Below are 22,396 nucleotides of genomic sequence, written 5' to 3' on the forward strand. Positions count from 1 at the left end.
GTTAATTCTCTAACTTTACCACAGAATTTATCACCTGTTTTAAAGGTGTGGGGTTTTTTTTGTATCTATAGTAACTCTACAGGGATTCATATTTTATACCTCACCCCTGGATACAAGGGTGCTAGCTAACGATGAGCCAAAAGCTACAACACAGCACACATTCAGTTTGGCTCCTCCCCCCTGCAACCCAACTGTCTTCTGATTGACTGCCCCTCATAAAAAGAAGACAGCGCAAAATTGACCCAAATTTCATCCTCTGAGCCACACAGTTTTTAACTTTGGACGTGTTTACCATGTTTACCATGTACAGATACAGTACATACATGTACAGTGTTGTAACAGTGAATATGTGACAGAAACAAGGAAAGGCAAATCCATCTTTTATTAGAAACCTTTATTAAAGTGTGAATAAAAGAGCAACCATGCACTGTATTTGTGTGTTTGTGTCTCCTGATAAGCTGCAGATGTTTGATGGGTTCAGTTGTGTCGTTGACTGCCCTCTCCTGGGATTGTGTTTTAATAAGACCACATTAAACAGCTTATACTCACAGAAAATTGAACAATAATAGTAGTATAGAGTTCTTAAGTTGTAGTTTTCACTTAAACCACTCACTCACACAGAGCCGAACACTTTGACTACGCCTTCAAGGCTTCTGTAAATAATACCGGTATTAATCTTACTTTAAAATATGATGATATTATGGTCAAAACTAAACATCGGCCCCTGTGAACATGGATTTGAAAAGAATAAAAAAAACCCAGTTTGGTTCTCTTCACATATCTGGTCTTTTACTACACATCTATCAGATCCGGGGCAGGTTAGATGTGCTGTATTTTCTTTGGTTATACAACAGTCGTTAGGTCATGTGGATTGATTTCTCCGGTGCTGCTTGTACATGTTGCCTACTTGTTCGCTGCAGATAGTTCTGTGTCCACAGAGATGATACGGACCACCGATTCCAGCATGTCTCTGCCATTTCTGATGGTTTTTTAATGCAGTACTCTTTGAGTGAAGCTGAATTTCGGGATAATGGATAATACTTGATCCCGGCCAAGTGGGTTGCTTGATTGTGGGGCCTGAGGTTTCATATAAATAGCACTGGAAACTTTCCAGCAAGAATGGAAAAAAGTAGTCAGGGCTCTAGGCAACTGGTTTCATTGTGCCTTATTAACCCTTTAGAGCAAAGAGCCCAGAGTGATCTAAAGGCAACCAGGATACGAGTGACACTTCTACATCGGTTTCTGATGTGTCCTGGAAAACGTTCTTCTAAATCAGTTGGGAATTGTTTACTCTCTCGTGATGATGCCAACATGATTCGAGGACTTTAAGCTGCCATGAAACCGGGCCTGTCTAACCTCCAAAGCTACATCAGACTCTGCACGGAGTTACTAAACAAGCTGAATTCCCCCAACCTCCCAGACGTAAGAAATAACTGTGGGGAAGGAGGGAAGAGGAAGGAGGAGGAGTGGGTGGGTGGGGAGGAGGAGGGGGGCAACAAATTAAATCCAGTTAAATTGTTTTTCCATAGCCAGTAGGCTTGGCAAAGGACTCGCTCACACACACAAGATGTAAGATAAGTTGTAGAAAAGACAAACCAGAAACAGTGCGGCTTCAGATGTAGGAGAATGCCTGGAATTTAACCCAGTTTCCCATGTCCGCCTCACACCGCACCCACTGCCCTGCCCAGCAGCTCAGGACGTCCACATCCACACACGCAAACAGGTGATTCCCCACAGCGAGACATCTGTCCTGCACCAGCCCTCCCCTGGTCAATAACCCACACAGCCTACCTCCTCCTTCCTCTGGCATTGGGATCACAATGCAGCCACTGCAGAGGAAAGCTGCAGTTCTAGCAGTTTGAAACACCAAGGCTAGGTAGCTAGCTAGCAGACATATCTGGGTCATGTCTTCCCTCTCAGATAGCTCCCATATCCAGGATGCAGCAGCTCCTCTTCCTCTCCACCGCAATCTCAAATCAGAAGGAAAGGGATGAGAGGGGTATAGCATGGTTGGCCAGGAATAGCCAACCAAAAAAAGAAGAAAACTAAAGTTGGGACAGTACAGAGGCCAGGTGGTGATGCTGAAAGTAGAAATAAGGCCAAGCATCCCTGCGGTTTGCATTAAAATGAGCAGAATGCAACACACAAACAGAGAGACGCTTCTTTCTTACGCCTTTATAAAAATGACAACAAAACGTACATTCAGATCTGTCGAGTGACAGCAGGACAGCGTCACAATGAGAAACATGAATAAATAGCTGATGTCAGAGTTGGTCCGGTCACACTGATAGTGAGGTGCAGCTGGCCCCTCTCCGCAGGTGTAAAGCACAGGTGAATGGGGCAGTCGCAGAAACTCGATCCTGGTCTTACAATCGACTGCAGCACCCTTTCTAGAGTCATTCCCACTGAGTGGGTCAATAAATTGAGGAACACACTGAGACACAGGTCACATTTTAGCATTTAAAGTCCAACTGAAATCACATCTCCGTCTGCTGTAGTCTAGTCAAAGTGATTTTAAAGTGTAAAGCTATTCTTATTTCTGTTAATGAAGAGACAATAATGATTTGGGGCATCAAATCCACTCTGGCAGCCTCTGAGTTAGTTGGTTACCATTCATGTTTCAGTGAAAGCTGAGTCAGTGCAAGCAGATAATGTTAACAAATGTGCGCCGCTAAATGAGTACATGATACACAGCCATCTTTATGCTACGTCACTAAGTTGCTAGCAGACAGTAGTTAGCCAAGACTCGGCTGGTTAGCCAAACTAATGTTGTTAGCAATGCGCTTTTACCCAGTGGATGTTTGTTAGCTAACTTAGCAAGTCGGCGTGCAGCATCGTGCTTACATGTAGCTGGAGATTTAATGCAGGCTGTTGTTTGAAGCTTTTGTGGGGTGTTGCTGCAGACTGCTGTCTACTTATTAGTGACGTAGCTTCTGATTCCAGAAAGTGAAGACCATGCAAAAGGCCAGCAGGGGGCGACTCAACTAGCTGCTAAAAAAGCAGTCCATTTGTACAGAAATCAGTGTGGGAAAAATTTATCAGTGATCTCAAATTTAAAAAAAAGAAAGAAGGAAAAGTAAATACTGGTGATGTGTTTATGTGCTCCGCTGATATTTTTCGGTCTTCTTTACTAAAACATGATGATCATTTTACAAATTTACAGCCAGAATTAGGAGAAAGCAGGATCCAGGTGCACATTTAGTTTCAAATTAAGAAGGTAAGGCCAAAAAGACTGAGCTTGAGGACTTCACTAACCAATGACTGACTTTACAGAAGTTTCATCTCAAGTCTTTGCATATGAAACGTAAACTTGTCCAGCTACAAACAACAGGGCCATTTCTTTTACAGAGCAGACGGTGGTAGCAACTTCAGTTTGACCTTAAACAAAATCTGCTACTCAAAAAGGTAAAATAACCTCTTAGACCTCAAAAATTTGACAAGTGTCACAATATATAACAAGCTTGGTACATTCTCACTACCATGATGTTCCTGCAGTATAAACTCGGAGCTGAGCTGTGCTTCAGGGTCAGAGTCATGTCTCTAAACAGAGACTAAGTCAGAACAGACAGAGAGAAAGCAAAAGACAAAGAGACAGATGGCGGCAGAAACATGAAACGATGGAAAGAAAGGGAGCGAAGGGAAAAGGAAAGCCGAGCACATAAAGCTACTGGGCTGCACGGTTTTATGATGTTGCCATCACCCACGCCTCCCCTCCCCTCGCAAATCTAAGAAAACTGTGCAGTGTCATGTGGCCAGACATCATCTTTGCTACATGTAGCCGGTCCTATCTGAGTGTGGAGGAGAGAGGCCAAGGGGACGATGTCTGAAACAGGCTGAACGAATCCTGCTGATTTCCAAACAGGAAGGACAGTCCAGGATCAGGTGAAAGAGTCGCTGAGGTTTAAGGCCTTCCTGAGGAAACTGGGCTCACCGTCATGTCCCCAGTACGACATCTGCAAGACACGAAACAGCAGTAGTTTAAACTCTTTTTCTTCATACTCTCTCAGTCATTACACAGTCATTCACATCATTACAGAAGATCAACCAAATGTGGAAAAATCTTCCCATGTGACCCCCACAGGATGAGCTGATCTTTGTTGCATAGCAACTTTAGCAAATGTAATTAAGCCCTGTGAAATTAGACCCTGAAACCATCAACATTATCAGGGTTACAGCACCTTTATGTTTATAGGAGTCAAAATGTAGCGCTTTGGAATTTTCTTAAGCCTTTTTGAGTCCTCAAAGCATATTTATTGGGCAGAAAATATCCATGTGAAAGTTCAGGATGAAAAACACATTTAAGCTCTGTTAAGAACTACAATGAAATCAATTTCACCCCCCGGTTCAGCTTCATATTTATCTCTCTCGCTCATGTCTGAGGTAGGCTTGGTTAGCATTCGGGAATCAAACCCACAACTCCCGTTCCAAAGGTGTGCAAGTCTTACTACCACGCTATCCAGCTGCCTTCTCAGACAGGGCATACATGGAACGCCATAACCAAGTGGCTGGCATAGTGTACAGGAACATCTGTGCTGAGTATAACCTGGAAGTCCCGAGGTCAAAATGGGAGATGCCCCCAAGGGTGGTGGAGAATGACCGAGCTAAGATCCTGTGGGACTTCCAGATACAGACGGACAAAATGGTGGTGGCTAACCAACCGGACATAGTGGTGGTAGACAAACAGAAGAAGACGGCCGTAGTGATCGATGTAGCGGTTCCCAATGACAGCAACATCAGAAAGAAGGAGCATGAGAAGCTGGAGAAGTACCAAGGGCTCAGAGAAGAGATGGAGAAGATGCGGAGGGTGAAGGTAACGGTGCTCCCAGTGGTAATCGGACCACTCGGTGCAGTGACTCCCAAGCTAGGCGAGTGGCTCCAGCAGATCCCGGGAACAACATCAGAGATCTCTGTCCAGAAGAGCGCAGTCCTGGGAGCAGCTAAGATACTGCGCAGGACCCTCAAGCTCCCAGGCCTCTGGTAGAGGACCCGAGCTTGGAGGATAGAAGCTCGCAGGTCTTTTTGTTTTCTTTTAATAATATATTTATTATCAGAAAACAGATGAAACATACCTGTGAATATTCCATGAGATTCTTATGATATGCTCATAGTTGGTTTATCCACTAGGAATTTTGTTGGGTGAAGTCTCGTTTTTAGTTATCTTGGCTGGAGCTGTGTATTCAGCTCCAGCCAAGATAACTAAAATCAAGAAATGATGACATCGGGTTTTGATACCTCAAGAAAATTAAAATAAAATAACAATGTAGGGCATAAAAAAGACAATGGTTTAATCCTGAGCTCCATCCTGCTCAGACAGCAGACACACACGGACCTAATCTGCACAGATTATGGTATTTATGGACTGGGACACTCCAAAGATCACAATCTAAAGCCCAAATTGGTACAAAAAAAAGAATAATCTTTTCTAAAAGATGGTCTATGGTTTGAGTGGGGGACCTATATACTAAAAGCCACTGCAGGGGTGTGGTTTCCTACCACTCTCTCTCTGCTTTCATGTCTGGTCAGATTAAGACTAAAAATCTTTAAGATAAATCTTTAAAAACCAACTAACACAAAAAGCAAGATTATATCGACAGCAATATCTTTATGGACTAAAATAAGCCATTCAAAGCTAAGCATGGACGCTTTCCCCCCCCCACAGACTTTGGCCTTATTTGTTACTTTCCCATTTTATTCCTGTTAAAATGAAAAGAAGTAAAAATTCCTGGAGGTTTAAAGTGCAGCTTCCATTTTAGGTGAACAGACAAATTCAAAAGTCTGCATCATATTAAAAGATCTGCACAAAAACGCTGACGGTAGCAATGAAAGCTAAATTTAAAGATGCAGTTACGTGTGGTGTGAACATCTCCGACAGTCCTGAGAACAGCTACAGCTGGAACCTCTTCACAGCAGCTGAAACCTTCCTGTACTGATAACTTAACATAACTCTATTTTGAAATTAGAGCGTTGCAGACAGGAAGGACGAGCAGAGAAGATAATGGAGGGCTGTCGCAAATTATTCGATGGAAGTCGAGCACGGCTCATGTTTAAGTCACGCAAAGCAAACCTGGGGAGCACCAGTTCTCTCTATAAAACATGCAGCTACAGAGCTAAGCAAGCAAGGCCGCTGTCCTTTTTCCTCTTTCTTCCACCCATCCCTCTCTTTCACTACAGCACACACACTTCCCGAGGTGCTGTGTGTGCACTCTCTCACTCCAAAATCCAAATAACAGTCACCTTATCAAAAAAAAACCAAAAACAAAAAACCACTCCCTTTCCTCTCACATTTCCCCCTCATCCCTGGCTTCTGGTCAGACCTTATGTAACAAGGTGCTGAAGCCTCCAAAACCTGAGGATTACACTGCATCCTCCCCCGCTGTGGAGGAGTTCAGGGAGGACATAATAACATTGCACCTGCAGATGTTTTGATGGAGGTTTTAAGCCATTAGAAGCTAACAGCAGCTATCAGGTGACTGGATGAGGATCACTCCAGAGTTTTTTTCCCCATACAAGATATGAAAATGCTGATTTAGTCAATAAAAGTCTAAAACTTTGGGATCAGGTTTTCCGCTTCTGGCTCAGGGTGTTTGGCGTGTCATAATCTCCTGCTCAAAAGTGACTGAGTGCCGCCTACTCCAATCGAGAGACGTCAGTAAGGTTCGACTCTACGGATTACTTCTACACCACATATTTCCTCAATAGATTTTACATTTAGTGTCCACTTCATTAGACACACCTTTGTAGTACAGGGTTGGCCCCTTGTTTGCCTTTAAACCTGCCTTAACTCAACATGACACAGATTCAACAAACCGCTGGAAGCTTTCCTCAGAGATTTTGTCCACATCAACACGACAGCATCACACAGTAGCTCCAGATTTGTCAAATGAACACCCAAAGGTGTTCTACTGGATTTAGATTTGGTGACCTTTGTGACAACTTGAGCACAGTGAACTCAGATGATGTGAGCTGCTGGAATGAGCCATCAGAAGATGCTCGGCAACAGCACCCAGGTAGGCCAGCAATCCCCAACCCCCGTGAATCGTTTGGTACCGGGCCGCGAGAGTTGAAGCTCGGGTGTGAAATGTATAGTTTTCAGGGTTTTTATCGGTTTTTAGTTGGTTATCTCAGTTGGTACTAAGCATTGTTGGCATCTCCCACACCATTACACTAGTAGCAGCCTGAACCATTGATGGATTCACGCTCTCAGGCTAAATTGCCAGAGGGTGTGGTCTTCTGCTGCTGTGGCCCATCAGCTTCAAGGTTTGATGTGCTGTACACTGAGAGATACTCTTCTGCAGTTCAGATCAGCAGTTTCTGAAGCCGACCAGCCCAGCTCAGGTTGCACTTCAGCAGGTCAGCATGCTTAAATGCATTGAGTTGCTGCCATGTGATTGACATTACTTGCTCCAGACCAGCTTATGTGTTCAACTTAAGTTACTATGGTAATGAGAGCCACCTTCGTGACAGTGAAACTGATTTAAGCTTGTGATACCTCACCAACCCATTAATCTCACCTCTCTGGTGTCAGTCATGCTTTTGTCTGAATGCAGCTAACTGCACTGCCCCATCTTTGAGCACAAGGATCAGGAAGCATTGCTGCCAGTTTGAGGGCATATCCATTAATGCACGTCTGCCAGAGGGTTCACAGAGGGAGAGGAGCTGTGCTGCAGGAGCCTGCAGCCTCAGCAGGGAGAACAGAGGGGGACACAGAGAGAGCTGACTCAATGCCTCCCCATCTCTGTTCTCCCAGAACTCGTCTGTTTTTGCACTAGTAAACAAATACTCAAGGCAAATAAGAACAACCCCCCAAAACATACCCCCCCACACCAAACCACCCCCAACACTGCAATAAGAAGCACAAAATGAGAAACAAACAGGTCTGTCTCTCATGAAGGTTGCTGAGTTTCACCGCAATGTCAACAAAAACAAAGAGATCAGGCACAGATGGAAAAAGGGAGATGTGGAAAACAAGAACAACTGTAACTGCTTCTCACTGCAGATTTAAGGGCGCCATATTGCACATGACACCATACACTAATATTATAAATGGGACATAACTATTTTTGGGAGGTGACTGCATTTGTTGACAGTGCAAAAGACAAAAATGATCTTGCACAGATGCAAAGCCATTTTGTTCTCAGAGTTTCAGCAAATTTAAAAGGACCTAAAACCAGGTAAGCACAGGAAATGCTGTTTAAAGGTATAACTCTGTTTCCATAAATAGAGTTATACAAAAAATACTGCAGTTTAGAAATGCTTTGACTGCTCAGTATAAGTAGTAAAGCATTATATACATACAGATACACCAGATTTCCAGAAAAATTGGGAATAAAACTAAAATCGGCTTTTTCGTCATACACTTGAACATTTATTTAACAGACAAAAGGACAAAGAAAAGATTTTAAATGTTTTTTCCACTTAAACTTAATTTTATCTCTTAAACACATTTAGATGCTTGCAACACACTCCAACAACTTTGTGCAGAAACATCAGTGAGTTCTGGGCCCAAGCTCATCCGAGATGGAGCGAGCAACAATGGAAACGTGTCCTGTGGTCACATGAGTTCACGGCTCAACGTGCACCAGTGCCCGTAGCATGGGGGCTTTGCACATATGTGAAGGCACTACGAGGAGGAGGAATTTTAGACAGACATATGCTCCCATCAGGAAATTATCGTCTTTTCCCAGGAACTCCGTGTGTAGGACAATGCCAGGCCTCATTGGAAAAACCTGGCTTCGTAGACATGGAGTCTGTGTGCTTGACTGCAGTCCTGATCTGTCTCCCTTTGAAAATATCCAGCACATCATGAGGAGGAGAATCAGGTTTTAGTTTTTCTTGGATTTTCAGGAAGTGTCCCAACTATCCCAGTGGGGTTTGTACCGATCCACTACCTAAAATACTGCAATTTCACTTCCCATAACCCAGGTGGTCTTTGATGGTCTGCGCAACACAGCAGATTTACTATTATCCAACTAATAATAAGAAGTCACTAACTAGCAGATGTGAGGCTTAGCAGACAGCTAGTGCTTACAGCTGTGTTAGCACACACCTCAAAGTAGCCACATCGCTAACTCTGAGTTTTACAAAAATGCAAGCAGGTGAGTTATTAAAAAACTCCACCTCCTTCCAAATTTCCAAAACATGACTAATTTTAAAAGCTTGTTTTTAAATTAATTATGTGCCTGAAACAACTCCATCACAGATCTCCATCCTGGGATACTTTCTGGCTCACAATGCATCATCCTCCCGTACCGTTTCCAAACCCCCACCCTCCCAAAAAAAGTCGAGCAGAAAAGACACGCCAGCCCAGACGCTCAGCTCTCCATATGGTCACTAAAAGCTGTTGCAGCAAGTAAAAAGCCATTTTATGAGCTTGATATCCTGTTTGCTGTGACCTTTCCAGGAGAACCGCACACTAAACACAACTACCCACAACCTCGCACACACATAAACAAAGTGACGTGCGTGGACGAGCATGCAGGGTAATTAAGTCGGCCGGCAAGCTGTCCTGTTGTGGCTCTAATGAAGTTTCAGTGGTACCAGCCTTGGCAGACATGTTTCCATATTTACACTTGGTTTGTTTCTTTAATTTCTTGGATCAATTTATGAACTTCCTTCTGCCAAGGCTGGAGGAGCTTTCCAGGTTACATCACTACTCCAAAGTTGTGGGAGCTGCCTCCACAACGGCCAAAAAAACAATAACTGCAGCTCTGAGATGACGACTGTGCAGAAGCAAACACTAAGAGTTAGAATTAGACTAGAAATGTCAACTTTTTTTTGTTTAAATTGTTTTTGAATATTGTGTAGAAAGTATGAACAGCAGGTGCGTGCAAGCCTTTTACTTACAGTCAGAGCCGTGTGCCTGAGATAACCACATCCTCCTTCTATGACATCATATATTTGCAAGAGTAGAAAAACAATGTGAAACTGAGCGGTTAGAGCAGTGTGAAGCCTGAGCTTTTGTCTCACAGGTGCTCTTTGTGCACAGACTGATAACAGATAACAGCATGGGGCGTCCCCTTTAAGATGAGCCTTTATTTAGTGGGAAATGATTGACAAATTCTAAAGACTAAATTAGACAGACACGCCTGAGCGTAACTGTACCTGACTGCATGTGTGTGTGTGCATATTTCCCGTTCACCTTGATGACCTAAGGCTCCCTCTCCGAAGACACGTCCCCCTCTGCCCCACTGCTGGCGTTGGGGTCCTGTCGAGAACGCTGGGCGCCCTTCTCCCTGCCGGACTCTGAGGGACCCTTGGAGCGCGTCTTCTCTTTCCTCTGCTGCTGCTTTTCCTGCTTTGATAGCTGAGAAAATACAAGAAAGCAAAACGGCTGGGTCAGAAAGACAACAAGCAGTTTAAAACAGCAGCTAAGCTTTTAAGATCAGAGCTCTCACGGGACACACACATTGTGGTTTTGTAAAATTTACACAAGTGGAAGCATATAAGTAGAAAGTTAAATAGGCCCTAAGACTGATCCTTGTGGTACACCACAGGTAATGTGAGCCGTAGATGATGTAATCAAAAAGAATCCTTCCAAATATTCCTGAATCCAGATCCAGATCGAGTCCGGCTCCTAAGAATAATATTTTCATGCAAGTCTGGCCATAAGCTTTTTTCCCCCACCTGCTAACAAGCAGACAAACAACCCGGTCACATTACATCGTAGACAGAGGATAGTTAGAATAAGTAATAATAATTTATGGATTCTTATTTCTAAAACTGTAACATTTCCCTTTTCCTACTCTGCGACTGAAACCTGACTCATCTGGGCCTCCTGGTGGCTCTGTGGTCCCACCATGAACATGCTGCATCATGACTTGCAGATCATGACCTTTGCAGTATGCTCAGTATTCACCCAAAGATCCTGACATGCATGACAATTACAACAATTAATTAAACAAAGAAAAAGAGGCCCGTGCCAGCACTCCACATTTGTGATACATGACTACTTCTATTCTCTCGGCATTCAGAGCTATTCCGAGCTGTCATATGATCCCCTCAATGAGTCTATTGTTGTGACTGCACGCACTCCCTCTTTTCAAAATAGCCCTTCATGCTGCCACTCAGCACAACTAGTCAGACAACTCTACTGATCAAAAACCGCTCCTCCCTCATCTTCACGGTTCATAAACATCACTCCACAGTGATGATGAAGTAGGTATGCTACCTGACATCCAAGATAGTCTGGAAACACAGATGGTAAAACTTTTATGGTTGTAGGAGAAATATTTATGAACTACATGTCATCTTAAAAATCCAAAGCATTGCATAAGACATTACATTATTCAACGAGTACAAAAAAGACTGTTATTCCCAGCTGAACCCATTAACATGCTGTGGTAAGAAACTAGGCCTGCTGTTGTCTTTGTTGATGATATCGGTCAGATCAGTGAGTATCTGGAAAGTGACACCATTTTGCTAATTATGCCTCCAGTTGCTGCTTGTTTGTGGGTCTCTCTGCATCCAGTTAATAACTGAACAGCATGCTCTATTGGGTTGAGATCAGGTGGTTAACTTGGCCATCAAAGAATATCCCATTTCTTTGCCTTAGAGATCTCTCAGGTTCCTTTTACAGTTTGCTTTGGGTCATTATCCACTGGCACTGGGAAGCTCGGTCTAATCAGTTCTGCAGCAGTTGGCTGAATCTGAGCAGAGTGCAGCCCTGCACACTCCAAAATCCATCCTGCTGCTCCTATCAGCACTCACGTCATCAATAAAAGCAAATGACATGGTTCCACACGCGCATGCAATAATGTGACCTCCAATGTGTTCGACAGATGATGTGGTATGCTTTAGATCAGGAGCTGTTCCTCTTCTTCTCCACACTTGTCATTCTTTCACAAGTTAATCTTTGTTTCTTCTTTTCAAAGAATTATTTTTTCCAGAACCGTGTCGTCTAAAACAGCGTTCCCCAACTTTTTTTGCGTCACGGACCGGTTTATGTCTGACAATATTTTCACGGACCAGCCTTTAAGGTGTCGTGGATAAATACAACAAGATAAAACCAGTACCGGTACCAAAAAAGGGAAGATTTATTCATAACACACGGGAAAAGACCCAGAGAAACCAAGTTACAGATAAAAACGATAAAAACCCTGAAAACCATCAATTTCACATCCGAGCTTCAACTCTCGCGGCCTGGTACCAAATGACTCACAGACCAGTACCGGTCCGTGGCCTGGGAGTTGTACAAATCTGTACAAATGTACAAATCTAATCAAGCCTCCCCGTTCTTCCTGTGTAACCAGCGGTTTGCATCTAGCTGTAAACGACTGGTTTCCTCTGCATTTCATTTCAATTGATTGTAGACTGAAAGAGATGCGTCTACCTACTCGAGCGTGTTCTTGACTTAGATGTTTTTTTCTTAACCGTGAAAATCGTTCTGTCATCATGTACTTTTGTAGTCTTCTGTGGTCCTTCAGGCCTTTTGTGATTGCTGAGCTGATTGGTGCATTTCATCTTTGTAAGAATGTTAATTTTTAACACTGCTGATGTGTTTGCTCTCTCTAATAGGTGCATTTTGTCCTTCAGTCTAATGATTGTTTCCTTCTCTTGCATCTCCATCTCTTTGGACCTCACATTCAGAGTTCCAGTGAACTGTTACCAAATATAAGTTCAACACTTGAATGAACTCCTCACATGTCCATAACACTGGTTGTAGGTCAACTCAATTGCTTTTAAACCTCTGAAAATGGCGTCTATGTACATTTTTAAAAAAATTCTAAACAGTTAATACAATACTTTTGTTAATCCCCTTGAATTAAAGCTGTGCTTCAGTCACATCTTGATTGTTTGATATAACACCGTGGTAGTGCACAAAGATATCTGTTTATAACTCCAACACTAAAGCTCCGTCCAAACCCAAAACTCTGATCTCCAACCCAGTGAAAGCTTAGCATGATCAAACATTATGTAACTCCTGTGAATGTTGGGTTTCAGCCCACAGCCTAAATCAAAATGCACCAACAGTAAGGTGAACAAACAGAAAAACTCTGGAGCCCTCTGCCATCGGGCTGCAGCCTCCAGCTTCCCAAAGAGAACATCCAAAACTGGATGATTTTCATTGCTCTGGATAACTCTATTGTTTGCTGGCCGCTTGACCCTGTGGTGGACTAAATCCCTGATTCATGGAAAGAAAGGAACAGTGTCTGCTGGCTGTTGCTTCATTTCCCACCCCGTGCCAAGCGTAGCCTATTGGCTGGCCTTTTATCCCTCATGTTCAGTCTTGGCTTTGGTTCCTCAGCCCCCACAGCAAAACATCCCAAACAGACAAGATTAAAATTCTGAGGACTGCTTAATATCCCTCCCTTTGGGCAAGCAAGCCAAGTCCACCAAGGGGAGAGCAGCCAAAGCCTGCCTGCAGCCAAGGCATAAGGACGCTAACTGGGCTCCACAGAAGTGAGCAGAATTCAGGAAGGCTGCACGAAGCTCGTTCTGGTGGCAGAAGGAGCTGAGAAACATCCTGTCGCTGCAGGAGACCGTCCACTTTTGCACTGATTTCTATCTCCATTACTTGACTCTTATTCATTCATAAATCAGCGGTTAAATGCACAAACCCCCCCCCCAAAAAAAAAAACATTTCATGACTCGTTCACAGAATCACTGCAGAGAAAATCGAGTAAATCCAAAGTTGAACAAATCACGAATGAGACCATGATCATGTAGCTTGATCCAGCCTTAAAAAAAATGAGGAGTGAACCTGGACTTTTCTTCAAAATAAGAATTTGATCTCAGTTATCTTGTTTTAATAGTTGTCGAAACACAAAAATTGTGACTGAAATTAAAACCTGACAAACTGATCAATCAACAAAGTTTTTGCTTCAATTAAAAAATGAAAGAAAGCAAAAATGCATCAATGATGCAAAACGGACTTGCAAAGAAAAGATAAATATTAGTTACAGCTGCATGTTAATAAATCATCTGCTGCAGTGTTAATTGGTTTTATAAAAATAGCTTGCTTTAAAAAAAAAAAAAAAAAGGGACATTTTGCAAAAACAGGCAGGAGGAAGATGAAGATTTACAGATGTAGCGGGATTTGGGGATAAATTTATGAAGTACATCTCTGTTCACAGTTCAGATTTTCACAGCCGTCCTGTAACGGTGTTTGTTTTCTTAACAAGCGATGTGGCGAGAAAACACTTAAAGGCAAAGAATCAATGAAATACAAAGTCACTGAAGAAGCATTGGGTTGTGGTACAGGATGATCTTAAGAATAAAGATCAGTTTATATTTTGAGGGGACACTTTGAGTGAAGGTGAAAATTAGGACTAAATGAAGCTAAAAGAAGTTTGTTTTATGTGTTTTAAACAAATAGAAAATCCTGGATTGGCTCTGGAACCTTTCCTTCATTTTAGTTTATTTAAAAAGGTAAAATAATAAGAAAAAAAATAAGAAAATGAAACTTCAAAACTGTTAATTTAATTCAGCTCTGGTGCTTTCAGTCCCCTGGAGCTGGTCCTCTGTACTCATATCAAGACTTCTCAGAAGCTAAAATGAATCACCTGCTAATGTACTTTTCATCCAGCACCACACTGATGTCGCTTTCCCTAAAAGCACCGAGCATGAAAACCTGTCAAAGCTCCCTGCATGCAATCAAAATGATATACTAACCCTTTCAGATCACAGCGCACACTTTCAGAATAAAACCATCCCTTTAGAAAGGAGGCATCCTGGTTTGACTCTGGTTTCCTGGAGCAAACAGTTACAGCCTGGACAGGTACAGCAGAGGGAGAGCGTGAGCATGTGGGCCGATGGTGCCAATCATCTCAAACCCACACATAACACCCTGTCTCTCTCTATCTCACACACACACACACACACACACACACACACACACACACACACACACACACACACACACACACCTAAAACAAATGGGGGACTTTTCAGCTCCTTCACGGAGGCGACTGAGTGATAGTGAGATATCAGTGAATCAGCGCGGCTCCGTGGGGGTGACACACGTTAATCGTGGCTGCTGTCTGAGAGCTTAAAGTTTTGTTTTCTGCTTTCTCAAATCTAGATTGTTTTTCTTGAATCCTTAATTTGGGATTTGGGATCCTGGAATTCTGCAAACTTAACACCCAGCCTAAAAAGCACTAGCTTTGCAAGTGAAACAAACCACGAGCACATCAGCATAACGACAGGGGCACATCTTACATGAAGGGCTACAGCCAGCAAGTTAGCAGTAACTGAACCTTCAAAATAAAAGCGTGGGGCCTGTTCAATGGTAGATCAGTCACACGGGTGTCTCATATGGATGAAAAAATAAAAGAAATAAGTAAAAATAAGTAAGCTAATTTAGTGTGTTTTACTTTTCTAATATTTTACTTTATTTTGTTGAATTTTTATTGCATTTGTGGAAAAAAGTCGATGAAAGATTGTGAGTTATAAAACCAAAACGATCAGCTGGGCAGCAATGATCTGTGAGTTTGTGACTTTGAGTGAGATGATAGGTTTTCCCACATGCAGACGCATCCACACAACACACTACTTTGTGTATTATACTTCTAATATTCATTTAACTGGCTGGATTTATAGATGTTATTGGATATAATTTTTATATTGTTTTCTTTCCTCGAGTTTCACTTTGCTTAAATTCGAAGCATTTGTGGATTTTAAAAATAACCTCTGTGTGACTCTTTCAAACTCAGATCTAAGGATGCATGACTTTATAAATCTTAGATTTAATTTTAGTCAGTCAGATATTGAACAGTATTCGTATAAATCACACAAAATCAAGCAAAATAAAATAAAAATAAAACAAACTTCAAGAAACCTGAAGGGTATAAATAATGGATGCTTCTTATTTCACTCATTTTAAAAAAGAAACAACAACAAAAATCTGTAGCATAAGAATCAAGAGTCTGTACATGAGAGGAGAGCAAACACCGCCACCTGGTGGTACAATAGAAATGAACTCCTTCACACTGACAAATTAGGGAGCTCCTCCCTGCTGACCCTCTCAGAATCAGCTGATTTTTTAAATTTTTTTTTTGTGCAGTAACTTTTTGGAGTGTGACTATATTCAAAAAAATGTTGCATGCCTTGATTAGATGCACCAGAGTTACAGGCCCTCAAAGTACAGAGAGACGGGAGTCTGTCGAAAATCGGTGCTTTCTTAGTCACCTTATTTTTTATTTTTTTTAATGTAAGTACAGGGAGGTATCCATGTGAAATTTTGATTTCCTCTGAGCATCATTGTCATGGGACGCATCCTAGTTTCAATAAACTGCAGCAATTTCATGTCTTTAATGTAGAGGAACAGAAACAAGCATTGATACTGGAGCTTTTTCTGATCATTCACTGGAGAAAACTTGCATGAAAAATGCAATTTGGGCAAACTTTGAAAAGTCATCTGACAAAGTGGGAGAGTTGCTGCTCAGTACAAGTAACAGCATATGAAAGGTCTCCTTGTTATCTAACTCGTATACAAACATGACAGGTGATCGGTAACAGGTAGACTCCTGCAGGCACTGCACATTGGAGGAAAGGCAGCGGCCAGTGGTATCTGAGGTATTAAGATGAGTCTTTAAAGCTTCGTGCCGAGTGATGTACCTGTTTGGGGTCTGTGGGTCCAGTCGGTGATGTCAGTTCGATGGTGACCGGTCCGTCGTTTTGAATGTGGACCTGCATGCGAGCCCCAAACTTCCCATCTACAATGATAAAACCAGGAAGACAAATGAATAGAGATTACAGTTTACAGGCATCAGCACTTGATGTTTCACGATGTGACGTGGAGCTTTGAGACATTGGGGACAAAGGCGACGGAGAGGTGCGAGGACAGGAAGTTTCTCAAATGTTCTCCTTTCTTCCACCGAGTCCACGAGATTAATGACACCATCTGCACAATGAAGCCGTTGGGCCGCGGTGGAAAAAGCGCTGCATCATCGCATTTTCTCTCTGGAGGGGGAGGCGGAAGGCTTCCTAATTAAGAAGCCCTACACCTCCCTCGCTGGGACAAGGTGTTCTCCTCACCTGCTCCCCGGTGGGCTGACCCAGTTCACCGCCACCGTCATTGCCAGCGCGTCACCACACCGATGATCCACCGCCTAAACTGCTGTAACCTTACACCGAGATGGGAATACGGGCAATTAAATAGCAGGGAGCAGGATCACTAGTCCAGGCCCATAAGTGTGTGGCAATAGCTGTGACCTTTGACCTTTTGTTTCCAATTAGCTTTGTATCAGGTAACAGGCATTTTTCAGCCATGCCGTCCTGCAGCCTCCTGGGACTCTATTAAGACTGGTCTCTGAAAAGACCGCCAACAGACTGTGGCTATTTTTTTTAATTAAAATAATCCATCTTAGCTAGAAACAGCAGCTATCAGCTCAATATCAATATCCAGACCTAAACTCCAGCAGGGGGCAAAAATCAGAGGACTTTAAAGTGGGGCAGTGAAGATGATGAAGGGCTGGATTTACTGAGAGGGGCGTTGAGCGTTGAGGATGAAATAGCTATGTGCTAATTAGAGTGCAGCTAGTTCATTTCATTAATGACCAGCTTTTTAACTAAAGCAGCACAAATTAGCAGCTCCACAACAAGCAGGCCTGACGAGGGAGCGGGTAACCCGGGTAACGCAGCCGTTTTTCTTCACACACAGCATGACAATTCAGATTAAAGGTAAGCAGCTGATGGGTATGATATGTTTTTTATTCTTCTGCTGGAAATTACAGGGAACTGTGTGATCTCTGGATGAATCTGACACTCAGGTGGAGCAGAGGGTTCATCGAGATGAAGCATGCTTTATAACAAACCTGAAAATACCTGCAACCATCGGTGCTACCCCTCAGCCTGCTTGCAGACACACCTATGGCATCAATTCCAAAGTCCTACATCATGTGTTAATGAAATGTTACTGAGCCACCTGCATAAACATGAGCACAGCTTTTGTTCTTCTTGCTGCATGCATGCATGTCTTGTGATATTATGGATGTTTAGAAATAGTCGATTAGACGATTAAACATCATTATTGAGCACCACAAGTCAGTTAAAGCAATTCTTCTTCCCTTTTTATGAACGTACATTACTGGTCACCGGCTCGTCCTGTAATTTAACAACACTATCCTCCAACATCTGTAGCACCCGCAGACACCTGAGACCCGCTCTCTGTGATAGGAAGTTGTAAAAAAGCGAGGTGGAAAGTCGGGCAGACGACAGCTGCATAAACCAGCGCAGGTCTGCATTTAAAGTAGAAAATGGACAGGTGCTGGTTCGATTTATCAGAGAAAACTAGCGTTTGATTTAACCATTTGACCAAAGAAGCATGTGGATGCTACGGATCCTAGCACTGCTAATGTTAGCACACGCAGCAATCCAACCGCAGTCTGAGTGTTTGCAACGTTAACATCAGCAAAAAGAGATGCACATCTCAGCGGCATCTGAGAATAACTGGATTATCAAAGAATATTATTCAGTTTCATTCATTCTCTTAAATAACCACATGTTCATATGGACAGTGTTTCTTACTTTTGGACAAGTAAACTGGTCACCAGCAACAGAACTACTTGAGAAGCTGGAGGAATTTATTTAAAGTTAATGTTAAATATTGTAAGATTCAAACTAGGGATGTAGTCAACTAGTCAGCAAACACACTGAAAGCATTTAAAACTGAACCCAGCCCAAGCACGAGGCTAAACATGGCTGTTTAACAGCTAACGTTAGCAGTGCTAACTTTAACCTTCACTCTCTGCAGGCTGGCATCCACACGCCTCTCACACAGCCACTCATTTCCTACTTCAAAGTATTGCAGTGGTTTATAGTTCATGTCTGACCCTTCACATCGTACCATACCAGAGAGGAAGAGGCTCTGCTGGTCGTTAGAGTCGCAGCTTTTGCCAACTGCTGACACGCATCAATAAAGTAGGAACAATCTGTTTAACCGACTAACAAAGCAGCGATCTTAGACTCGATTAGTCGCACACGTCTAACATTAATCTGACTCGCTTCACATCAGAGTCCCATTAACAGCTGCTTTTAATAAAGATTTTAATCTTAAACTGCTACTGCAGTTTAAAGAGTCAACCGGTGTCCACAGCTTTCAGTCACAGTGTTTTATAGTCAAAAAGAAGGCTTTGCTGACGTGGCCCTACGCCTCTGTTTGACCCACCTTTAATGAGCTCCGGTTTGTGGGTGCTCCTCATGTTCTCCAGCATGCTGTCGTAGAAAGGCTGAGCGAGTTCTGCGGGCATGGCCGAGTGGAAGTCCGGCTTGTTGCCCTTCAGGATGCACTGCAGGGTGAACTGGCTCACACACAGAACCTCAAAGTCTCGCTCCATGACACTTTTGCTCCACGCTCGGCCGTGCTCGTCCTCGAACAGCCTCAGGTTCAGGATCTTACGCACCCTGAAAACACAAAGATGAGAACAACACAGTAAGCAGCCTCTCCTACACGTCTGTATTTTATATTAATCTTTGTTTTTATTTATTTTACACTTTCTGTTTTCAATTCAGTCAACGGTGACAATAGCCATCCATCCATCTTCATCTGCTTTATCCGAGGCCGGGTGGCGGGGGCAGCAGCCTAAGCAGAGACGCCCAGACCTCCCTCTCCCCAGCCACCTCCTCCAGCTTATCCGGGGGAACACAAAGGCGTTCCCAGGCCAGCCGAGAGATATAATCTCTCCAGCGTGTCCTGGGTCTGCCCCGGGGCCTCCTCCCGGTGGGACATGCCCGGGACACCTCACCCAGGGGGCATCCTTGTCAGATGCCCGAACCACCTCAGCTGGCTCCTTTCGATGTGGAGCAGCAGCTGCTCTACTCTGAGCCCCTCCCAGATGGCCGAACTTCTCACCCTATCTCTAAGGGAGAGGCCAGCCACCCTTCGGAGGAAGCTCATTTCTGCCGCTTGTATCCGCGATCTCGTTCTTTCGGTCACTACCCACAGCTCGTGGCCATAGGTGAGGGCAGGGACGTAGATCGACCGGATCAGAATCATTGAAGACATTTAATTTTTGCATAAATGTTTTATTATTTTGACTGTGTGCTTTTAGTTTATTTAGATTTCCCTTCTTTTTATGATGAAATTACAGTGTTTGAGATCTCAGGGTGTACTTTCTGCTTTCTGCACTCACATGTACTCAGCATCCCTCTGCGTGTCCTCCACAGATATGCCCAGCAGCACACACAGTCCACGTCCGATCGAGCTGATCTGCTCCTCGCCCACTGCAAGAAAGCACAACAAAATGAACACTGGCACAGAGATATCAGGCAACGCCGTGCCCACAGAGATCACAACCAACTTGAAGAAATCAGACAAAGGAGATTTTATGTTTTTACATCCTCAAAATTTGTTCATTTTCAAGTTTCTATAAAAGCATTACAGGCAGCTTTGGACATGTGTGGATATTTGCAACTGCAGTGAATTTGTTTTTCGTCTTGGATACTTGGAACTGATTTAAACCTAGCGGTAAACGCGTTCTACTTGACTGTCTGAGGGTCACTTTGGCCTTCTGTGCACCGAAGCAGCGAAATTATACCAACGCATGTCTCAGAATCCATTCAATGTAATCTCTCACACAGATGCATGCCCTACAGAAGATATGTGCAAACATCAATTCTTGCCATTATTCAAACTGTAGAAACCATCAAATTTGTGTCTTTAATATTTGTTTCTTTAGCTTTTTGTTCATTTTACTTATTTTTTTACATGACAAAATGAGCCATGTCAGAGATGTCAGCATCTGAACAGAGACTCACACCAGCAGCCTGTTGCTTACTGGCCAGCTGCTCTAACCTCTGCTCTTCTAGCTACTAAGAGTCATGCTGTATATACTGGACAAAGGATGCTGAAGATGGAGCTGCCAGGCAGGAAGAAGAGAGGAAGACCACAGAGAAGACTCATGGATGTAGTGAAGGAGGACGTACAGAGGGTTGGTGTGACAGATACTAGGGTAGGATCAAATGATGATCCACTGTAGAGAGCTCTAGAGGACGTCATGTTTCCCACACAATAAACATGAAGATGGATTTGACTGATTTTCTTTATTGCGATAGATTGTGAGAATTGTGACTTGACTTTGTACTTTTTAAGCATATTTAGGAGAAAAATAAAAACTGACCGGTTAAATCAGCACTGTAGACATTTTTAAACGCACTTTCTTAGCGTGAGAAAATAATATAGACTGAGAAATAAATGTAACCACGCATATATGAGCGTGTTTTTGTGAACTGTTTGCCCTCCAGCTGTTGTTACTGTTGCACACCGGCAGCTAGCAGAGGCTGACAGGTGGCCGGCTGTCGGAGAACAGTCGCCAGCCGTGACGTCTGTCGCTCAGCCGTCAGCCCCGCAGACATACAGGACATGTTCACTGCTATCACGCCCCTCTGAGCTCCAGCAGCGGCTGACAGCTGGAGAGACAACAGCTCTGCTGCATTCATTCTGCATTCACTCTGCTGGCTAATGCTAACCCTGCTAGCTTAGCTAAGGCGACGTGTCAGCGACGGAAACGAGCGGAAGCTGTGAGCAGGCTCGAGTTTAAATACATTCTCAAAATGCAGCAGCCGCGCTCAGGTTAAAGCTTACCTGTCACACTCGCCTTCGTGACTCTCTGAATGATAGCTTTCATTGTTGTGGTTGTGTTGGGGAGCACACTGTCACAACTTCCGGAAATCAACAGAGCGCACGGCACGATGTCTCCCCCTGGTGGTTGAAACCGGTAACACGGGTCCTGAGATTCAAGCGTACAGGGAGGAATTTATTAAAGCCCACGCGAGACTTTTACAGCTGACAGTTTTTACTGCGAGCTGTCAGAGTGGATAAAGCAAGAGTGAAATTAATAAAACCTTAGTTACCCAGAAAACCGTGAAGGTGAACCTGCATGCACACATGCTGCACCTAAGGGGAGTACAGCCTACTTTAATAGACAGATAGATGCTTTATTGATCCCACAAGGTTAAACTTTTGTGTTACAGCAGCATGATAAAGAATAAAATCGTACAGTGTACAATACACAACAAATAAACAACAAAGTAAGAGGTTTATACTATGAGACTGTTGTAAACAAATTCTTGCAGTGTGATAAAAACAAACAAAAATGTAGTTAAAAACAATGAAGAAGTGCAAATTGGATTAATAAATAATATGTATAACTAAAAAAACAGCAGCATGAAGGTATAATACAAAAGCATGCTTCAATCTGTAGGAAAGATTTCCTAAAGCGTTCTTTATGGCAGTGAGGTTGAATCAGTCTGAGGGAGAAGGAGCTCTGCTGCACCCTCATATAGATGTCATCACATCAAAAGTGTTTGCAAGTGAGTTTAATCATTGCGTTGTACTGAAATCCTCCTTTACAGTGGGCTGAAAGAAGCTAGAATAGAGTATCTGTTAAAGAAAAGTCATAAAGCTTGTAAAGTAAGAGCCAGAACAAAAGTTTTAAAGTCTTAAAGGGCCTAAAGTAAA

At 43.2% G+C, this 22,396-nt stretch overlaps 1 protein-coding gene across 1 annotated transcript; it reads right to left on the minus strand.

The window, feature by feature from the left end:
* Positions 1 to 377: 377 nt before the first annotated feature.
* dtd1 (D-aminoacyl-tRNA deacylase 1) lies at positions 378 to 21,656 on the minus strand. Its single transcript, XM_004538706.3, has 6 exons — positions 21,521 to 21,656; positions 20,070 to 20,160; positions 19,106 to 19,341; positions 16,555 to 16,652; positions 10,139 to 10,303; positions 378 to 3,953 (listed from the first exon to the last, which is right to left on the minus strand). Exons 1-5 carry the CDS (start codon positions 21,561 to 21,563, stop codon positions 10,148 to 10,150), a joined length of 624 nt encoding a protein of 207 aa, XP_004538763.1. The 5' UTR covers positions 21,564 to 21,656; the 3' UTR covers positions 378 to 3,953; positions 10,139 to 10,147.
* Positions 21,657 to 22,396: the final 740 nt, after the last annotated feature.

The sequence above is a fragment of the Maylandia zebra genome, linkage group LG6 (genome assembly GCF_041146795.1).
Source record: "Maylandia zebra isolate NMK-2024a linkage group LG6, Mzebra_GT3a, whole genome shotgun sequence".
Taxonomy (NCBI): domain Eukaryota; kingdom Metazoa; phylum Chordata; class Actinopteri; order Cichliformes; family Cichlidae; genus Maylandia; species Maylandia zebra.

What these genes read in the sequence shown, in the direction of transcription:
- dtd1 (XM_004538706.3), bottom strand. Translation starts at nt 21,563, where the DNA reads ATGAAAGCTATCATTCAGAGAGTCACGAAGGCGAGTGTGACAG. An exon ending in CAAACCGGAGCTCATTAAAG is followed by an intron (nt 16,653 to 19,105) that starts GTGGGTCAAACA and finishes TTATCATTGTAG; the next exon opens with ATGGGAAGTTTGGGGCTCGC. An exon ending in GACCCACAGACCCCAAACAG is followed by an intron (nt 10,304 to 16,554) that starts GTACATCACTCG and finishes GTATTTTCTCAG; the next exon opens with CTATCAAAGCAGGAAAAGCA.